The 22,334-nt window shown below is 46.2% G+C and overlaps 1 protein-coding gene across 1 annotated transcript in view; it reads right to left on the bottom strand.

Annotated features, from left to right (window-relative positions):
- mtus2b (microtubule associated tumor suppressor candidate 2b) overlaps positions 1-22,060 on the bottom strand; it is a 100,646-nt gene extending 78,586 nt beyond the window's left edge. Inside the window, 6 exon segments of the mRNA XM_064985591.1 lie at positions 5,868-5,931; positions 7,371-7,580; positions 18,191-18,425; positions 18,613-19,938; positions 19,984-21,120; positions 21,982-22,060. Coding sequence (XP_064841663.1) covers positions 5,868-5,931; positions 7,371-7,580; positions 18,191-18,425; positions 18,613-19,938; positions 19,984-21,120; positions 21,982-21,999 — 2,990 coding nt within the window. The 5' untranslated portion in view covers positions 22,000-22,060.
- Between the last annotated feature and the right edge of the window lie 274 nt (positions 22,061-22,334).

Here is a 22,334-nt window from a genome sequence, read left to right as displayed (position 1 = left end):
TCTGACACTACTAGTCTGTTCCCTATCAGATGACCTTCTGACACTACTAGTCTGTACCCTATCAGATGACAACAATCTCACCCACCTTTCGACACTACTAGTCTGTTCCCTATCAGATGACCTTCTGACACTACTGGTCTGTTCCCTATCAGATGACCTTCTGACACTATCTACCCTATCAGATGACCTTCTGACACTACTAGTCTGTTCCCTATCAGATGACCTTCTGACACTACTGGTCTGTTCCCTATCAGATGACCTTCTGACACTATCTACCCTATCAGATGACCTTCTGACACTACTAGTCTGTTCCCTATCAGATGACCTTCTGACACTACTGGTCTGTTCCCTATCAGATGACCTTCTGACACTACTGGTCTGTTCCCTATCAGATGACCTTCTGACACTACTGGTCTGTTCCCTATCAGATGACCTTCTGACACTACTAGTCTGTTCCCTATCAGATGACCTTCTGACACTACTGGTCTGTTCCCTATCAGATGACCTTCTGACACTACTAGTCTGTTCCCTATCAGATGACAACAATCTCACCCACCTTCCGACACTACTAGACACTATTTTCTGGATTTTTTTCCCCCTCATTTTGTCTGTCATAGTTGAAGTGTACCTATGATGAAAATTACAGGCCTCTCTCATCTTCTTAAGTGGGAGAACTTGCACAATTGGTGGCTGACTAAACACTTTCTTTTGCCCCACTGTATGTTCACCCTGCCTGCTCATACTTACTGTAGAGTTACGATAAGTGAAGAGGTTTGTTCATCTTCCACAACATGCCATAACATAAACCTTACCTCCCTAATCTTTCTGCATTTACACAGACTGTATATTGACTTTTCTATTGTGTTATTCACTGTACGTTTGTCGATTCCATGTGTAACTCTGGGTTGTTGTTTGTGTCGCACTGCTTTGCTTTATCTTGGTCCAGGTCGCAGTTGTAAATGAGAACTTGTTCTCAACTGGCGTACCTGGTTAAATAAAGGTTAAATAAATAAAAATGTATTAAACAATAAATGAAAACGTTGCTAAGTAACAGTTGGAGAGAAGAGTAATGCATTCTGACACTCAATAACAGAGAGGTGTTAGTTTGAGTCATTCGTGTGCGTCTTGGTTAAAGAGGCCTCAAACGACTGGCGCTTGTAAAACATCCCTTCACGTCTCTATCCCTCTTCACACTGTCACAGATCCAGGCTCATCAACAGGCTCATTACAGTCCCTCTTCACACTGTCACAGATACAGGCTCATCAACAGGCTCATTACAGTCCCTCTTCACACTGTCACAGATACAGGCTCATTACAGTCCCTCTTCACACTGTCACAGATACAGGCTCATTACAGTCCCTCTTCACACTGTCACAGATCCAGGCTCATCAACAGGCTCATTACAGTCCCCCTTCACACTGTCACAGATCCAGGCTCATCAACAGGCTCATTACAGTCCCTCTTCACACTGTCACAGATCCAGGCTCATTACAGTCCCTCTTCACACTGTCACAGATCCAGGCTCATCAACAGGCTTATCAACAGGCTCATTACAGTCCCTCTTCACACTGTCACAGATCCAGGCTCATTACAGTCCCCCTTCACACTGTCACAGATCCAGGCTCATCAACAGGCTCATTACAGTCCCTCTTCACACTGTCACAGATACAGGCTCATTACAGTCCCTCTTCACACTGTCACAGATACAGGCTCATTACAGTCCCTCTTCACACTGTCACAGATCCAGGCTCATCAACAGGCTCATTACAGTCCCTCTTCACACTGTCACAGATCCAGGCTCATTACAGTCCCTCTTCACACTGTCACAGATACAGGCTCATTACAGTCCCTCTTCACACTGTCACAGATACAGGCTCATCAACAGGCTCATCAACAGGCTCATTACAGTCCCTCTTCACACTGTCACATATACAGGCTTATCAACAGGCTCCTACAGGTATTGATTACAGTGTCGAATGGCTACGTAGGAGAGGAAAGACAGACTCTGCACCAACAGGGCTTTACCAGTGTCTGGGTGATGTGTGTGTGTTCACAGTCACCGGGTTTTAATCCTGCCCTAACATAATGTTATAGAGCTGCAGTGGGTGGTGTGTGGTGTGTATGGTGTGTGGTGTGTGGTGTGTGGTGTGTGGTGTGTGTGTGTGTGTGTGGTGTGTGTGTATGGTGTGTGGTGTGTATGGTGTGTGGTGTGTGGTGTGTATGGTGTGTGTGTGTGTGTGTGTATGGTGTGTGGTGTGTATGGTGTGTGGTGTGTGGTGTGTGTGTGTGTGGTGTATGGTGTGTGGTGTGTATGGTGTGTGGTGTGTGGTGTGTGTGGTGTGTGTGTGGTGTGTGGTGTGTGGTGTGTGTGTGTGTGTATGGTGTGTGGTGTGTGTATGGTGTGTGGTGTGTGGTGTGTGGTGTGTGTGTGTGGTGTGTGGTGTGTGGTGTGTGGTGTGTGTGTGTGTGTGTGGTGTATGGTGTGTGGTGTGTGGTGTGTGGTGTGTGGTGTGTGGTGTGTGGTGTGTGTGTGTGTGTGGTGTATGGTGTGTGGTGTGTATGGTGTGTGGTGTGTGTGTGTATGGTGTGTGTGTGTGGTGTGTGTGTGTATGGTGTGTGTGTGTGGTGTGTATGGTGTGTGGTGTGGTGTGTGTGTTCTCAGTCACAGGGTTTTAATCCTGCTCTAACATAATGTTATAGAGCTGCAGTGGGTGGTGTGTGGTGTGTGGTGTGTGGTGTGTGGTGTGTGGTGTGTGGTGTGTGGTGTGTATGGTAGAGCTGCAGTGGGTGGTGTGTGGTGTGTGGTGTGTGGTGTGTGGTGTGTATGGTAGAGCTGCAGTGGGTGGTGTGTGGTGTGTGGTGTATGGTGTGTGGTGTTTATGGTGTGTGGTGTGTGGTGTGTGGTGTGTTCTCGGTCACAGGGTTTTAATCCTGCCCTAACATAATGTTATAGAGCTGCAGTGGGTGGTAGAGATCGACACAGGACAGGAACAAGAATCCCGCTGATCTTGTGGGCGGAGTTTAGTTGTAGAGTTAAGTTCTGGACAGGATCGACAGTCTACAGGAATGGGAGTTTAGTTGTAGAGTTAAGTTCTGGACAGGATCGACAGTCTACAGGAATGGGCAGTACAGGAATAGTTATAACCTGCGTTTAAAAACAATAAAAAAATTAATATATATATATATATATGTACAGTGTATCACAAAAGTGAGTACACCCCTCACATTTTTGTAAATATTTGAGTATATCTTTTCATGTGACAACACTGAAGAAATTACACTTTGCTACAATGTAGTGAGTGTACAGCTTGTATAACAGTGTAAATTTGCTGTCCCCTCAAAATAACTATGTAGTGTGGAGCATTTCATAAAAACTACAACTCATAGAGTTGACTCATAGGTCTCAGAGTTTACATAATAGCAATCTATTTCTTTTCAAATACCCCCCCCTCTCCCTTCCGTTGGCTCACTGTAGCTAGTCACTACTTTACAAGGACACAATAGCACATGTCCATACCATGAGTTCATCCGTAATTGGGTAAGTAGAAGGGTTGCCTTTATTACCAAAATCTTCAGCTGTGTATACAGGCAACTGTCTGGTGAGCGCTGAGAAGCAGCCGAGCGGAGCAGTTGCTATGGAGAAACAGCTGCGGAGCAGTTGCTATGGAGAAGCAGCCGCGGAGCAGTTGCTATGGGGAAGCAGCCGAGCGGAGCAGTTGCTATGGCTACTCACGCGCAGATCGTACTATCGCGTTGGTGGACACTGCACTGCTCTCAGCGCAGGTCTGACGTCGTTGACGAGTTGAAGGGCCTTTTTTTTTGTAGCAGGTTAGCTAAAATCCTCTAAATTGTCCATGAACATATTTATCTACAACTAGTTCCCACTGATGATATTCTGAACGCAGAGCGAGGGACAGACATACAGAGCACTTTTAAAGGGAGGAAATTATTTCTGATTTCTGCGCGTTAAAATTAGCACAGGACATGACGTTAGTGATTTCAAGCGGGAAAGGAACAAAAAAAGTTTGGTCCTTGTAAAAATTTGACAACACTGGACAGTAATTAATTTTCACTCCTGTGTCAGCCTCTAGTGGGTGAGCTGAGGAGAAGCAGTAAGCACAGGGTTGATAAATAGGATTATTGCATTATTAATTCATATTATTTTTTTCTTCGTTTTTAAATTTGAAAAAAAATCATGTGTTTTTATTTGTAATTTCTATAATAATTTTAGATTTTTTTTAACCCCGTTTTCTCCCCAACTTGGTAGTCTTTAGTCTTGTCTCATCGCTGCAGCTCCCATGCGGACTCGGGAGAGGCGAAGGTCAAGAGCCGTGCGTCCTCCGAAACTCAACCCAACCAAGCCGCACTGCTTCTTGACACAATGCCCACTTAACCCTTCGGAAGCCAATGAGGAAACACCGTGCACGGCGCCCGGCCCGCCACAGGAGTCGCTAGTGATCGATGGGACAAGGACATCCCTGCCGACCAAACCCTCCCCTTACCCAGACAACACTGAGCCAATTGTGCCCCTCCCCATGGGTCTCCCGGTACAGAGCCTGGACTACAGACTACAGAGCCTGGACTCAAACCAGGATCTCTAGTGGCACAGCTAGCACTGTGATGCAGTGCCTTAGACCACTGAGACAAAGCCTGGACTCGAACCAGGATCTCTAGTAGCACTGTGATGCAGTGCCTTAGACCACTGAGACAAAGCCTGGACTCGAACCAGGATCTCTAGTAGCACTGTGTTGCAGTGCCTTAGACCACTGAGACAGAGCCTGGACTCGAACCAGGATCTCTAGTATCACTGTGATGCAGGGCCTTAGACCACTGAGACAGAGCCTGGACTCGAACCAGGATCTCTAGTAGCACTGTGATGCAGTGCCTTAGACCACTGAGACAGAGCCTGGACTCGAACCAGGATCTCTAGTGGCACAGCTAGCACTGTGATGAGTGGTGCAGTGGTCTAAGGCACTGCATCACAGTGCTACTAGAGATCCTGGTTCGAGTCCAGGCTCTGTTTTACTTTGTTTCAATGTTACATTTTATGACTATAAACCAATATTACAGGGCATTCGGGAAGTATTCAGACCCCTTCCCTTGTTCCACATTTTGTTAAGTTACAGCCTTATATCCCCCCTCATCAATCTACACACAATACCCCATAATGACAAAGCGCAAACAGGTTTTTAGAATTTTTAAAGAACATTTATTTAGAAAAAATTAAAACAGAAATACCTTATTTACATAAGTATTCAGAGCCTTTACTATGAGACTCAAATTGTTCGAGACAGGATTGTGTCAAGGCACAGAAATTTGGGAAGGGTACCAAAAAATGTCTGCAGCATTGAAGGTCCCCAAGAAGTCCCCAAGAAATGTAGAACCACCAAGACTCTTCCTAGAGCTGGCCGCCCAGCCAAACTGAGCAATCGGGAAAGAAGGGCTTTGGTCAGGGAGGTGACCAAGAACCTGATGGTCACTCTGACAGAGCTCCAGAGTTCCTCTGTGGACATGGGAGAACCTTCCAGAAGGACAACCATCTCTGTAGCACTCCATCAATCATGCCTTTATGGTAGAGTGACCAGACGGAAGCCACTGCCCAGTAAAAGGCAGATGACAGCCCACTTCGAGTTTGCCTAAAGGCACCTAAAGGACTCTCAGACCATGAGAAACAAGATTCTCTGGTCTGAAACCAAGATTGAACTCTTTGGCCTGAATGCCATGTGTCACGTCTGGAGGAAACCTGGCACCATCCATACGATGAATCATGGTGGTGGCAGCATCATGCTGTGGGGATGTTTTTCAGTGGCAGGGACTGGGAGACTAGTCAGGATCGAGGGAAAGATGAACGGAGCAAAGTACAGACAGATCCTTGATAAAAACCTGCTTCAGAGCGCTCAGGACCTCAGACTGGGGCGAAGGTTCACCTTCTAACGGGACAACAACCCTCAGCACACAACCAAGACAATGCAAAAGTGGCTTCGGGACAAATCTCTGAATGTCCTTGAGTGGCCCAGCCAGAGCCCAGACTTGAACCCGATCGATCATCTCTGGAGAGACCTGAAAATAGCTGTGCAGCGACGCTCCTCGTCCAACCTGACAGCTTGAGAGGATCTGCAGAGAAGAATAGGAGAAACTTCCCAAATACAGGTGTGCCAAGTTTGTAGCATCATACCCAAGAAAACTCGAGGCTGTAATCGCTGCCAAAGGTGCTTCAACAAAGTACTGAGTAAAGGGTCTCAATACTTATGTAAAATGTGATATTTCCGTTTTTTATTTGTAATGCACTTGCCAATAATTCTAAAAACCTTATTTTTCTTTGTTACTATGGGTATAGTGTGTAGATTGAGGAGAAAAAAACTATTTAATCCATTTTAGAATAAGGCTGTAAAGTAACAACATGTGGAAGAAGTGAAGGGGTCTGAATACTTTCTGAATGTAAGTATGGTGTTACTGCTTGTGAATGGTGTGTGTGTGTGTGTGTTGTGTGTCTATGTGTGTATCTGCATGCCTACGTACTGTTTGCTTGTATTTGTGTGTGTCTGTGTGTGTGTCACGTGCGCTCCCTCTCCGGCCTCTAGGTCACCAGGCTGCTCGTTATGGCGCACACCTGTCACCATCGTTACTCTCATTATGACATCACCTGGACTCCATCACCTCCCTGATTACCTTCCCTATATATGTCACTCCCTTTGGTTCCTTCCCTATATATGTCCCTCCCTTTGGTTCCTTCCCTATATATGTCACTCCCTTTGGTTCCTTCCCCATATATGTCTCTCCCTTTGGTTCCTTCCCTATTTATGTCTCTCCCTTTGGTTCCTTCCCTATATATGTCCCTCCCTTTGGTTCCTTCCCCATATATGTCACTCCCTTTGGTTCCTTCCCCATATATGTCTCTCCCTTTGGTTCCTTCCCCATATATGTCTCTCCCTTTGGTTCCTTCCCTATATATGTCACTCCCTTTGGTTCCTTCCCCATATATGTCTCTCCCTTTGGTTCCTTCCCCATATATGTCTCTCCCTTTGGTTCCTTCCCCATATATGTCTCTCCCTTTGGTTCCTTCCCCATATCTGTCTCTCCCTTTGGTTCCTTCCCTATATACGTCACTCCCTTTGGTTCCTTCCCTATATATGTCTCTCCCTTTGGTTCCTTCCGTTATTGTTTCTCTGTCATGTCTGTTGCGTTGTTCGTGTTTCTTGTTCTGTATTATGCTGTGTTTATTTATTAAAACACTCACTCCATGAACTTGCTTCCCGACTCTCAGCGCACATCGTTACAATGTGCCTGTATATGTGTGCATGTGTGTGTGTGTGTGTGTGTGTGTGTGTGTGTCTCTGCCGGTGTGTCCGTTCCTGTGCGTGTGACTCACGTTGGGAGGGTCGGCAGGGGTCGCTGTGGTTGCTCACTGTCGTTTGGTTGCTGGAAACCGAGGAGACACTGGAGCTGCGTACAAAGCCGAAGGCGACCAGACGGGCAGGTGGCAAGGCCGAGAAGCCTGGGGGTCGCAGACGAGACTGACCCGGTTTAGGCAGCAGGGTCCTGGCCACGGTGGTCTCTGGACCTGGCGTCCTCTGGTCTGCTGGAGGGTGAAGGGGGTTTAGTGGAGGGGCAAAGTCATATACTGTATAAATGATCATGTGCAGATCTGAAAGGATCGAATAGGGATATGGAGGCAAATGGATTACAGAAGACAAGGTGGAGGGCTATTTGTGATTTAATCCCACGAGTGCTAACACATCACTCCAATACGACACAGCCATCATCCCTATCCATTCATTCATCCTATCGACTGGCCCCCTCAGGCCTTCACCCATCACTTCACTGCATCCTAAATCTGGAATAGGGTTTAATTTGGGAAGCAGACTGTGTGACCCCACTAGGGACCTGTGATGATATTCGTAGCTTCTACTCTGCTGTCATGAGACCATGATCATCATCACCACAGATTATTCACCGATACACATCGATTCACCTGGTTCATTCGTTTTAAAATATAAGGGACTCCAAACCGATCCAGCACGCATCGGTCAAAAAAAATCGATTCAAACGAAGTTGGTTCACTATCATCGTTTTGCTCAAATTAGTTTTCTTTCTAGCTCTCGAAAATACCTCTCGTCCTTTGTGACAACTGATGTGTCACCTCTTTCAGTGTCTGACTAAGCATGTCGCAAGTCATTGATCGACAAGTTATTTTGCATGCCGAACAACGCCAGGCAATTTCAGTAGCGCGCTGTGTGCATCTTCCCTCATCATCTCATCTCTGACCACTGGCTGCATCCTGCATTCAAGATGGCCAGAGTCGCTCCTCTCCTCAGGAAACTAACACTCGACCCCTCTGGCGTTAAAAACTACAGACTTCTTTCTTTTCTTTCCAAAACCCTTGAGTGAGCTGTCTCTGAGCAACGCTCTAGTTATCTTCTTGACCCTAACCACTTCAAGATGGAGTATTCAACTGAGGCTCTCCACTCTTTCAAAACTGACTCTCTCTCCTCTGTTCTCATCCTCCGAGATCTATCCACTACCTTCGACACCGTGAACCTTCAGATCCTCCTTTCCATCCTCTTATGGTTGGGCGTCTCAGGCTCTGCACACTCCTACATCCTACCTGGCAGGACACTCCTACCAGGTGACGTGGAGAGGATCTATATTTGCACCACGTACTCTCAGGTGTCCCCCAGGGCTCGGTTCTTGGCCCTCTTCTATATAAACACCAAGTCACTGGGCTCTGTCATATCCCCACATGGCCTCTCCTATCATTGCTATGCAGATGACACTCAAGTACACTCCCCCCCCCCTCCTTCTGACACCCAGGTGACAACACTCGTGCGTGCCTGGCAAACATCTCACCTCTGTAACATCTGCTTCCAACTAACAATCTCAAACACCTAGATCCCCTGAACGCAGCTCACGCTCCAGATCCCAATCACCCAATTTTCTGATCACCTGTTCACACACCTGTATGTCATTATCACACACTATTCAGTTCAGTTCTTTGCACTCCGTCACTGAGAGGTATTGTTTGTTTTGTGACACACTTCTCTTCTCTGTTTTTCCCGTAATTTAATCATCCTGTGTGTGATAGTTTTTGCCTGCCTCACTAACGACGCCTTTTGCCTATTCCCTGCCTGTACTTTAGCCTATCGGATGTCCTGTTATCAACCTCTTGCCTGATCTCCCGGACAATGTTACTATCCTTTTCCCTGCCTGTAGTGTTGCCTTTTCTGTGTATGACCTGCCTGCCCCTGGACCCTGATACCTGCCCCTGCCCCTGGACCCAGATACCTGCCCCTGGACCTGGACCCAGATACCTGCCCCTGGACCCAGATACCTGCCCCTGGACCTGGACCCAGATACCTGACCCTGGACCCAGATACCTGCCCCTGGACCCAGATACCTGCCCCTGGACCTGGACCCAGATACCTGCCCCTGAACCTGGACCCAGATACCTGCCCCTGGACCTGGACCCAGATATCTGCCTCCTCCTGTGGTCCTTTACACATAAACACCTGCTGTGCCCTGTGATGGAAATCAGCTCTCTGTCCCCCATCATCTTAAGCTCGAAAAAACGGAGCTCGAAAAAACGGAGCTATTGTCCACCAGGCAAAGACCTGCCCGCTCCAAGACATCTCCATCACGGTTAACAACTCCAGTGTTGCCCTCCCAGAATGCAAAGAACCTTGGCATGACCCTGGTCAACACCCTGTCGTTCTCTGCAAACAACAAAGCAGTGACTCGCTCGTGCAGGTTCATGCTCTACACCATCTGTAGAGTACAACCCTTCCTCATACAGGAAGTGGCGCTTGTCAGGTTCATGCTCTACACCATCCGTAGAGTACGACCCTTCCTCATACAGGAAGTGGCGCTTGTCAGGTTCATGCTCTACACCAGAGAAACATAGCCTTTCTGATAGTGGGGTGGTAGATGCCCAGTTTACATTAATGTTTTCATGTTTGGTATTACGATCCTTGTAGGGACCTATAATGTATTTCCATTAAAAACCCTATTGTCCCTAACCCCAATTCTAACTCTACCCCCTAAAGCCTAAAATAGGTTTTGTTTTCATAGGGAACCTGGGAAGTGTCCCCAACGAGGGAGGATTTTCCTCGTTAATTTTTCAGCAGTCTTATAGCTTCGGGTAGAAGCTGTTAAGGAGCCTTTTGGACCTAGACTTGGTGCTCCGGTACCGCTTGCCGTGCGGTAGCAGAGGGAACAGTCTATGACTTGGGTGACTGGAGTCTTCGACAATTTTTTTTTACCTTCCTCTGACACCGCCTATTATATATATATATATAGAGATCCTGGATGGCAGGAAGCTTGGCCCCACTGATGTATTGGGCTGTACACACTACCCTCTGTAGCACCTTACGGTCAGATTCCGAGCAGTTGCCATACCAGGCGGTGATGCAAACGCTCAGGTGCTCTCGATGGTGCAACTGTAGAACTTTTTGAGGATCTGGGGACCCATGCCAAATCTTTTCAGTTTCCTGAGGGGGAAAAGGTGTTGTGCCCTTTTAAGCACCGTCTTGGTGTGTTTGGACCATGATAGCGTGTTAGTGTTATGGACACCAAGGAACTTGAAATTCTCGACCCATTCCACTACAGCCCTGTCGATTTGAATGGGGGCCTGTTCGACCCTCCTTTTCTTGTAGTCCACGATCAGCTCCTTTGTCTTGCTCACGTTGAGGGAGAGGTTGCTGTCCTGATACCACACTGATCACCGACTCTCATCGTTGTCGGTGATCAGGCCTACCACTAATGATGGTGTTAGAGTCGTGCTTAGCCACGCAGTCGTGAGTGAACAGGGAGTACAGGAGGAGACTAAGAACGCACCCCTAAGGGGCCCCCGTCTTGAGGATCAGCGTGGCAGATGTATTGTTGCCATTACCAACTGGGGGCAACCCTTCAGAAAGTCCAGGATCCAGTTGCAGAGGGAGGTGTTTAGTCCCAGGGTCCTTAGTTCAGTTAAGTTTATTAATTCGCCCATTTAAAAAAAAAAACAAGCACACATAAAACTTAAAAGCCATACATGCACATGAATAAAATCATTGACGATAACACACAATAAAGTCTGGGACTTGTTTCCATTGTGGTCCTCTTGAGACAAGATGGCTGGACAAGATGGAACACAGTATGGCAGTGAAATAATAAAACAAAGAAGAACATTTATCTCATCAAAAACAGAGAAGAAGAACATCTATCTCATCAAAAACAGAGAAGAGGAACATCTATCTCATCAAAAACAGAGAAGAAGAACATCTATCTCATCAAAAACAGAGAAGTAGAACATCTATCTCATCAAAAACAGAGAAGAAGAACATCTATCTCATCAAAAACAGAGAAGAGGAACATCTATCTCATCAAAAACAGAAAAGAAGAACATCTATCTCATCAAAAACAGAAAAGAAGAACATCTATCTCATCAAAAACAGAGAAGAAGAACATCTATCTCATCAAAAACAGAGAAGTAGAACATCTATCTCATCAAAAACAGAGAAGAACATCTATCTCATCAAAAACAGAGAAGTAGAACATCTATCTCATCAAAAACAGAGATGTAGAACATCTATCTCATCAAAAACAGAGAAGAAGAACATCTATCTCATCAAAAACAGAGAAGAAGAACATTATCTCATCAAAAACAGAGAAGAAGAACATCTATCTCATCATTGCAGTTACATCTTAGGGGTTATTCATATGGGCACAGAAGACATCAAACGCATTTTTGAAGCTGCCCAGAGAGGACGTTGTTTTTATGGACAGAGGCAACTCATTCCATTCTGAGGCTCCAGTATACAAGACAGTACCTTTCCCAGCATTACTCCTGAACCTGTATAAGCACACATCAGCAACACCTGATCGGGTGCTGTGGTTGTGTGCATCCCTAACACGAGGAAAGTCATCACTTAGATATCTGGGCGCAGGACCATAAATACTCCTGTAAACCAAACCAAGTCTAATCTGGGACTCCCTAGCTTCAACAGGCAGCCAGTTTAGTTCCTGAAAGCAGCTCCTGCCTATGTGAGTATGTGGACTCACCTTCAGTCCTACCCTGATCAGCTTATTCTTGGCTATCTGGAGCTTCCCCTTCAGAAGTTTAGATAAGCCCCCAAACTAGGAAGTAGCTTAGTGATGAGCTTTGTGGGCACTATGGTGTTGAACACTGAGCTGTAGTCAATGAACAGCATTCTCACGTAGGTGTTCCTTTTGTCCAGGTGGGAAAGGGCAGTGTGGAGTGCGATTAAGATTGCGTCATCTGTGGATCTGTTGGGGCGGTACGTGAATTGGAGAATGCTGTTGATGTGAGCCATGAACAGCCTTTTAAAGCACTTAATGGCTACCGATGTGAGCGCCACGGGGTGGTAATCATTTAGGCAGGCTACCTTGGTTTCCTTGGGCACAGGGACTATGGTGGTCTGCTTGAAACATGTAGGTATTACAGACTTGGTCAGGGAGAGGTTGAAAATGTCAGTGAAGACACTTGCCAGTTGGTTCACGCATGCTCTGAGTACACGTCCTGGTAAACCGTCCTGCTCCCACAGCCTTGTGAATATTGACCTGTTTAAAGGTCTTGCTCACATCAGTTACGGAGAGCGTGATCACACAGTTGTCCGGGGCAGCTGGTGCTCTCCTGCATGCTTCAGTGTTGATTGCCTCGAAGCAAGCATAAAAGGAATTTCGCCAGTCTTGTAGGATCGCGTCACTTGGCAGTGCGCTGCTGGGTTTACCTTTGTAGTCTGTAATAGTTTGCAAGCATTGTCACATTCGACAAGCGTCAGAGACGGTGTAGTAGGATTCAATCTTAGTCCTGTATTGATGCTTTGCCTTTTTGATGGTTCGTCGGAGGGCATAGCGGGATTTCTTATAAGCATCCAGATCAGTGTCCCATTCCTAGAAACCAGCAGCTCTAACCTTTAGCTCGGTGCAGATGTTGCCTGTAATCCATGGCTTCTGGTTGGGATATGTACGTACGGTCACTGTGGGAATGATGTCATCGATGCACTTATTAATGAAGCCGATGAGTGAGGTGGTGTACTCCTCAATGCCATTGGATGAATCCCAGAGCATATTCCAGTCTGTTCTAGCAAAACAGTCCTGTAGTTTAGCATCTGCTTCATCTGACCACGTTTTAATAGACCGAGTCACTGGTGCTTCCTGCTTTCAAAACAGTCCTGTAACGTAGCATCCACATTATCCACACTTCCGTATTGAGCGAGTCACTGGTACTTCCTGCTTTAGTTTTTTGCTTGTAATCAGGAATCAAGAGGATATAATTATGGTCAGATTTTCCAAATGGAGGGCGAGGGAGAGCTTTGTATGCATATCTGTGTGTGGAGTAAAGGTGGTCTAGAGTTTTTTTCCTCTGGTTGCACATGTGACATGCTGGTAGAAATGAGGTAAAACAGATTTATGTTTGCCTGCAATAAAGTCCCTGGCCACCAGGGGCGCTGCTTGTGGATGAGCATTTTCTCGTTTGCTTATGACCTTATACAGCTCGTTGAGTGCTGGTCTTAGAGCAAGTATCAGTTTGTAGCGGTAAATAACCGGCTACGAATAATATAGATGAAAACTCTCTTGTGTAGTTTACAGCTTATCATGAGGCACACTACCTCAGGTGAGCAATACCTTGAGACTTCCTTAATATTAGACATTGCGCACCAGCTGTTATTGACAAATAGACACAGCCACCCACCCCTCGTCTTACCAGGCGTAGCTGTTCAGTCCCGCCGATGCACGGAAAACCCAGCCAAATGTATATCATCCATTCAGCCACGAATCGGTGAAACATAAGATATTATTGTTTTTAATGTCCCGTTGGTAGGATAGTCTCGAACAGAGATCATCCAGTTTATTCTAAAGTGATTGCACGTTGGCCAATAGAAGGGATGGTAGAGGCGGGTTACTCACTTGCCGTTGAATTCTCACAAGGCACCACGATCTCCGCCCCCTGTATTTCAGTATTTTCTTCACGCGAATGATGGGGATTAAAGAAAAAAATCTTTGTCCAGTTCGAGGTGAGTAATCGTGGTCTTTTTGGTTATGAGAGATGGTAGCAGTAACATTATATACAAAATAAGTTTAAAAACACACCAAAAAAAACACACATAATAGCACAGTTGGTTAGGAGACTGTAAAACAGCAGCCATCCTCTCCGGCGCCATTATTATTACACAGGTGTACCTTGTGCTGGGGAAAATAAAAGGTTAAGGCTCTAAAAGGCTCTAAAATGTGCAGTTTTGTCAAACAACACAATTCCACAGGTGTCTCAAGTTTTGAGGGGGTGTCCAATTGGCCTGCTGACTGCAGGAATGTCCACCAGAACTGTTGCCAGAGATTTGAATGCAAATTTCTCTACCATAAGCCGCCTCCAATGTCGTTTTAGAGAATTTGGCAGTATGTCCAACCGGCCTTACAACCGCAGACCAGGCGTAACCACAGCAGCCTAGGACCTCATTATCCGGGCTTCTTTACCTGCGGGATCGCCTGAGACCAGCCACCTGGACAGCCGATGAAACTGAGCAGTATTTCTGTCCGTAATAAAGCCCATTTGTGCAGAAAAAAATAATTGTGATTGGCTGTGCCTGGCTCCAAAGTGGGTGGGCCTATGCCCTCCCAGGCCCATCCATGGCTGCGCCACTGCCCAGTCATGTGAAATCCATAGATTAGGGCCTAATTTATTTATTTCAATCGACTGATTTCCTTATATGAACTGTAACTCAGTAAAATCGTTGAAATTGTTGCATGTTGCGTTAATATTTTTGTTCTGTATAGATATGCACTGAATCATCTTGACAGGGAAAGACACACATCCTTACTCTGTTCTCCCTTATGGCCGCAGGCTGACCATACAGCCGCTCAATCTCAGATCATGTGCCTACCGCCTGGTCCCTGTGATGATAGGCTATTAATATGTCAAGTCATTTCTCTCTCTGTCTGATAGAATGGAGGGATGGAGGGAGGATGAGACCGTGATGGAGAGAGCCACATGAATGATTTCTCATGGTTTTGAAATACTTTATGTAGCGTAATTACATAACGCTACATAACACTCTATAATGCTATATAACGCCCAATAATGTTATATAATGCTACATGACTCTATAATGCCTACATAATGCTCTATAATGCTATATGGTGCTACACAATGCTCTATAATGCTACATAACGTGCTACAGTACTACATAATGCTTTATAATGCTACATAAAGCTCTATAATGCTACATAACACCCTATATAATGCTACATGACTCTATAATGCCTACATAATGCTCTAATGCTATATGGTGCTACACAATGCTCTATAATGCTACATAACGTGCTACAGTACTACATAATGCTTTATAATGCTACATAACACCCTATAATGCTACATTGTGCTCTATAATGCTACATAACACCCTATAATGCTACATAACACCCTATATAATGCTACATAACGCTCTGTAATGCTGCATAACACACTATAACGCTACATAACGCTCTATAATGCTACATAACACACTATAATGCTACATAACGCTCTGTAATGCTACATAACGCTCTGTAATCCTACATAACACACTATAACGCTACATAACGCTCTATAATGCTACATAACACACTAACGCTACATATCACACTATAATGCTACATATCACACTATAATGGTACATAATGCTACATAACGCTACATGAACGATCAGCGATCATGTGTTTGTAAGCTGAATAGATGAGCCAGTCAGTTCTGCCACAGTGAGAAATATTATGTTTTAGTTGGTACTTCTGTCAAGCGATGTACCAGTTCCACTGCTGTCGGTTATTTGTACTTCAAAGGCTGTAGGTGTCTGCAGTAAAACCTCATTAATATTTGAAGGACTTTTTCTCATTTTTAAATGACTACGGTATTCCTTACAATAACTTCTAGAAAATAGATATGTCCATCTGCCCCAGGGCTTGGTAACTAGGACGATGCTGGCAAAGGTAGCAGAGAGGAAGAAAAATCCTTCAACATCAAAGTATCGCTGACTAAATTAAATTAACATAACCAGTCAAAGTCAATGAACCGTTCCACCAATTAGGTGCCTGTTGAGTAGTGTAATTTTGACATTCTGTCATAAAGAGCACACGTTTAACTTAATAAAAAATAAAAAAATATTTTCCCCATCTCAACAGGTTAAAGCCCCCATGCAGTCTTTTTAATTACATGTTTTTAACCATCACTGTCTGTCTAATAAATCATAGTATGTGTTAATTTCATGAAAATATACATATTTTTGTTATTTATTTCCCTTAGCTTTCTTTTGCCATTGAAATGCTCAGTCTGACTGTGTGGGAGTGTTAATACAACAATAGTATATATTTACATACACAGCCCTGATTGGCGGATAGGATCATCTAGACTCTAGAGCCTACCCAGCTTACCCCTTCATGTCGGAGGATACATATGCAAATAAAACGACTGGTCATTGGTCAGAATAATCCGATCAGATTGTGATGTCATGCTGTGTGCCATTTGTTTTCCTTCTTTCTTTAAGATCTACGCCAAAAGGCCATTATCACCATTTTCCAGTTTCAAAGTGTTATTTCGACCTCAGTGTGGAATTTAAAAATAAAAAAATGGAAAATGTAGTTTGACTTCCCCTTTAAATCAAATAAAAAGACTATAGTACATTCATATTAAATGGCAAATAAAGTAAGAGTTAGCTGGGTTCAAATCTTCCTAGAATTCACAGAGGGTGCACAGCCAAAATGCTGAATGATGGCACTTCAGCAAGTCTTTAATAATATTTTATTAATTTCCATCTAAATTATTATTATTTTTATTTATTTTTATTTAATAATTAGGCAAGTCAGTTTAGAACACATTCCTATTTTCAATGACGGCCTACCAGGGAACATTGGGTTTAACAGTCTAGTCCAACGCTCTAAACACTAGGCTACCCTGCCACCTCTACACTCTAACCACTAGGCTACCCTGCCACCTATACACTCTAACCACTAGGCTACCCTGCCACCTCTACACTCCAACCACTAGACTACCCTGCCACCTCTACACTCTAACCACTAGGCTACCCTGCCACCCCAATTAAAGGGGTAGTGCAGTCAAAAAAACTGATTCCTTATGTTTTATATATATATTTCCACACTATGTGGTTAGAATAATATTGAGAAATGTAAAATGATGATGATGCATTTTAGTGTGAGAGTTGTTTGAAAAGCCCCCCTGAGAATATCAGCTTGTTTGACTGGGTGTTTTTTTGTTGGACCACCTGGTGACATCAGATGTTAATAAACCAATAACAGTAAAGAAAGTTTGCCCTCCTCTCTGTCAATAACAGCTAGTTTTCATGTTACACATCCCTCCCATTAGGCTCCTCCAATTAGGCCCCTCTCTCAGACCACTCCCACACAGTCCTAGCTAAAAAAAATGTATCAACATGATCATTCTAGAACACACAGCAGGAACATATCAACATGATCATTCTAGAACATGCAGCAGGAACATATCAACATGATCATTCTAGAACACGCAGCAGGAACATATCAACATGATAATTCTAGAACACGCAGCAGGAACATATCAACATATCAACATGATCATTCTAGAACACGCAGCAGGAACATATCAACATGATCAGTCTAGAACACGCAGCAGGAACATATCAACATGATCATTCTAGAACACGCAGCAGGAACATATCAACATGATAATTCTAGAACACGCAGCAGGAACATATCAACATGATAATTCTAGAACACGCAGCAGGAACATATCAACATGATAATTCTAGAACACGCAGCAGGAACATATCAACATGATCATTCTAGAACAAGCAGCAGGAACATATCAACATGATAATTCTAGAACACGCAGCAGGAACATATCAACATGATCATTCTAGAACAAGCAGCAGGAACATATCAACATGATCATTCTAGAACACGCAGCAGGAACATATCAACATGATCATTCTAGAACACACAGCATAACATTCCAGCAGCAACATACTGTAATTCTATAATGGTAAACAGCAGCTGTAGAGATGACCCCCCCTCCCCTCTCCCTCCCCCTCTCCCCCTCTCCTCTCCTCTTCTCTCCCCTCCTCTCCCACTCTCCCTCCCCCTCCTCTCCCCCTCCCATCCTCTCCCGCCTCCCCTTCTCCCTCACTCTTTCCCTCCAGCCTCCCCTCAGCCTCTTGGTCTCTGTCTCACCTGTGGAGTCGTGGTTTCCCTGGTTGTTCCCTGGCGGTGCCTGTTGCTGTCCTGGATGGCTGAGGGTCACGACCCCTGACCTCTGACCGGTCTGGCCCTGGAACATAGTCCTGTTCTTGGCTGCAGCAGGCTGCCGGGTGACGGCCCCTAACCCCAGCTGGGGCCCTCTGGGCCTGGGGGAACGGTAGAGGCCTGTCCCCTCCTGGGGAGCCAGCTGTGAAGGTGTTGGAGCCAGCTAGACCAGAGACAAACAACTTCAGTTATTATCAGTTCGCTTAATTTCCATTTAGTTCAATTCATTCAATTATATTATATTAAATTCAAGTTTTGTATCAGTCAGAACAAAGAAAAGGATTTGATTTTCAAGCATGCGAACATTTGGCTTTTACAAATGCACACACGACGATACCACACCCTCTCACCTCAGGCATGTATCTGTCAGACAGTTCCCCATGAACGCTCTCAGAGTTCAAAGAGAGGTTGTGAGGAGGAGGGTGGCTGGGAGGTTTGATGCCCAGCGACGTCATGCCGGTACCCGGGGGAAAGTGTCCTGCCTTCTGCATCTCCTGCCGGTACTTATCAAATAGTATATTAGAGGAGCAGAGCACCTGTGAGGCCTTAGAATGGGGCCCTGTCTTGTGGGGCTTCCTGTGGGCTGTAGGAGGGCTGGGGTGGGGAGAGGACAGGCGGAGAGGGAGTGTCAAGGCTTCATTTGGGTCAACCTCCGTCCCCTGGGACTTCACCTGGGGGGTCTTACGGACGTACGTGATGATCTTTGGACGGGCGGGTTTGGGTTTGTGAGGAGAGGCCCTCCTAGGGTCCGCAGGTGGCTGAGGGGAGATGGGTTTGGGGATGCTGCTGATTACACATACCTTACTAGGTGCTTTGAGGCCACTGGTGGTACCCCTCTGTGGGGAGTCGCTGCGGTCCTGGCTGGAGGCTTGGTTGCTGGCCTTGGCTGGAGAGGTGGAGGAGGGGGGTCTGGAGCTGGTCTTGGCGGGGGAGGAGGGGGCTGGTCTCCTGGGGGACCAGGGAGGGGTGGCGGGGCGGCTGGGGCTCCTGCTTGGGCTACCCCAAGGCTTCCTCCCATCCAGGCTAGAAGGACTGGAGCTGCGTTCAAATGAGCCTTGCTTCCTCAACGTTCTGTCGAAGGATGCCTCTTTCATCAACGTTCTATCTAAGAAAGGTTCTTTCTTCAAACTTCTATCAAATGAGGCCGACTTCTTTGTGGTGTTTTCAAACACGGTTGTTTTCTTTATGCTTGGTTCAAACGAAGTCGTTTTCCTCATGCTTTGTCCGAAGGATCCTTGTTCCTTTGAGGTTTTATCAAAAGAGCCAAGCTTCTTCAAGCTTCTGGTTTCAACAGATTGAATCCCATTTGTGCCTAACTTGGCAGGTGAGTTTTGGTTCATATCAGGGGGAATAACCTTGTGGTCCTCAGCTGCCTTCCCCCCACTGCCTCTAGCATCTTGGTGTTCCTCAGCTGCCTTCCCCCCACTACCTCTAGCATCTTGGTGTTCCTCAGCTGCCTTCCCCCCACTGCCTCTAGCATCTTGGTGTTCCTCAGCTGCCTTCCCCCCACTACCTCTAGCATCTTGGTGTTCCTCAGATGCCGTCCCCCCACTACCTCTAGCATCTTGGTGTTCCTCAGCTGCCTTCCCCCCGCTGCCTCTAGCATCTTGGTGTTCCTCAGCTGCCTTCCCCCCGCTGCCTCTAGCATCTTGGTGTTCCTCAGCTGCCTTCCCCCACTACCTCTAGCATCTTGGTGTTCCTCAGCTGCCTTCCCCCACTACCTCTAGCATCTTGGTGTTCCTCAGATGCCGTCCCCCCACTACCTCTAGCATCTTGGTGTTCCTCAGCTGCCTTCCCCCACTACCTCTAGCATCTTGGTGTTCCTCAGCTGCCTTCCCCCCACTACCTCTAGCATCTTGGTGTTCCTCAGCTGCCTTCCCCCCACTGCCTCTAGCATCTTGGTGTTCCTCAGCTGCCTTCCCCCCACTGCCTCTAGCATCTTGGTGTTCCTCAGCTGCCTTCCCCCCACTGCCTCTAGCATCTTGGTGTTCCTCAGCTGCCTTCCCCCCACTACCTCTAGCATCTTGGTGTTCCTCAGCTGCCTTCCCTTCACTGCCTCTACCATCCTGGTACCTCTGCTCCAGATTCTGGTTGTGCTTTTCATTGCCCTGATCTTCCTCCATGTTCTGCTGACATTTACAACGACCCACTACGACGTTGTTACTGACTTGTGCTTCCGGAACGACAACCTTCTCAGACCTAACAGTTGTGTTCTGGTTTAGATCGAGGTCAGCTCGTTGTATTGTGCTTTTAGATGGAGCCTGAGGTTGTTTGGATGGCTGAGAGGCCTTGGACTGGTCTGAGATGGTGGAACAAGACTGGGAGGCCAGGGTGAGATCCTCTAAGATGGGCCCGTCTGGTCCTGAGGGTCCAGAGGGGACGTGCCAGGAGTCTGTGGTGGTGGTCTGTGTCCGTCCAGCGGCGTCCAGAGCACTGACCAGACTCCCATCCGGACTGAACATAGTGGACAGGCGGGACACCAAGACGTGTTTCTCAGAGCTGAACTCTGTCCTCGTCACATACTCCGCCGTCCCTCTGGTTCCTCCAGAGTCCATGGTGACGGCGTCCTGCCCCCCAGAGCCCCGTTGAATAGTCCTCCTCCCTCCTCCCTCTTTACTGTCAGAGACGAGATCCACTATGGAGACAGGCTGGTCCAGGAGGATCTGCCGTGCACCTCCTTTCACTCCTACTCCTACACATACCACCTCCTCTTCCTCCTCCTCTTCTTCTACCAGGTATGCCTCCAGCTCCTGACATTCTAACATCTCAAACTCGGCCAGCTCAGGGTCGTCACACTGAGAGTCTGTCCCCCAGATGACGATCTTGTTCTTCTGCTCCTCTGTGACTGTCTGAGACACCTGTTCAGGTAAAAGGTTGATTCAACATCAGTATATAAATAGCATTAAAGACTTTTAAAAAAAAGAGATACCATCTATGCGTACTATGTGGACAGGCATCGGGAGTGTAAAACAGTCAAATTAAGAAATAAATAGAATTCAGTGCTCTTGCTAAGAATGATCTTTGGTATGTGGAGGTCTTATTGGAATTGTGTATCGCTTAGTACTTCTCAGTTCTGTAAGTCACTCAGATGTCTAAGTCACTCAGATGTCTAAGTCACTCAGATGTGTAAATCACTCAGATGTCTAAATCACTCAGATGTGTAAATCACTCAGTTGTCTAAGTCACTCAGATGTCTAAGTCACTCAGATGTGTTGTAAGTCACTCAGATCTATAAGTCACTCAGATGTGTCAGTCACTCAGATCTATAAGTCACTCAGATGTGTTAGTCACTCAGATGTGTCAGTCACTCAGATGTCTAAGTCACTCAGATCTATAAGTCACTCAGATCTATAAGTCACTCAGATGTTTAAGTCACTCAGATGTTTAAGTCACTCAGATGTGTCAGTCACTCAGATGTGTCAGTCACTCAGATCTATAAGTCACTCAGATGTGTCAGTCACTCAGATCTATAAGTCACTCAGATGTTTAAGTCACTCAGATCTATAAGTCACTCAGATGTGTCAGTCACTCAGATGTGTCAGTCACTCAGATCTATAAGTCACTCAGATGTGTCAGTCACTCAGATCTATAAGTCACTCAGATGTGTCAGTCACTCAGATGTGTCAGTCACTCAGATCTATAAGTCACTCAGATGTGTCAGTCACTCAGATGTCTAAGTCACTCAGTTCTGCACGTCACTCAGATGTATAGCGTCATACCACAGTGGTCTGAGACATCAGGGGGGGCAGAGTGTCAACATCTCCTCCTGTACTCTCCCCTCCGCCGTCGCTGCCCCCCTCCCCCATCTGGATCATCTGGTTAGCATTAGCATCCCCATCGGGTATCACTGCTCCCACTCCCCCTCCCCCGGCCTGCTGGTTCTGGTTGTTGCTCTCGACCTCACCAACATGGCTGTTCTGGTTGTTGTTCCTGACCTCACCAACATGGCTGTGGCCGATGGCCGGCTCGCCTTGCTGACCACTCATTATGACCTCACGTCAGTTCTGTTCTGAGTTCCTTCCTTCACTTAGTCACTCTGCCATCCATTAGATAACGCTGTGTACCCACAACT

Source organism: Oncorhynchus masou, chromosome 13 (genome assembly GCF_036934945.1).
Source record: "Oncorhynchus masou masou isolate Uvic2021 chromosome 13, UVic_Omas_1.1, whole genome shotgun sequence".
NCBI classification, from domain to species: Eukaryota; Metazoa; Chordata; class Actinopteri; order Salmoniformes; family Salmonidae; genus Oncorhynchus; species Oncorhynchus masou.
Note: the sequence above shows the minus strand (reverse complement) of the source record. Positions and strands in the feature narration are given on the sequence as shown.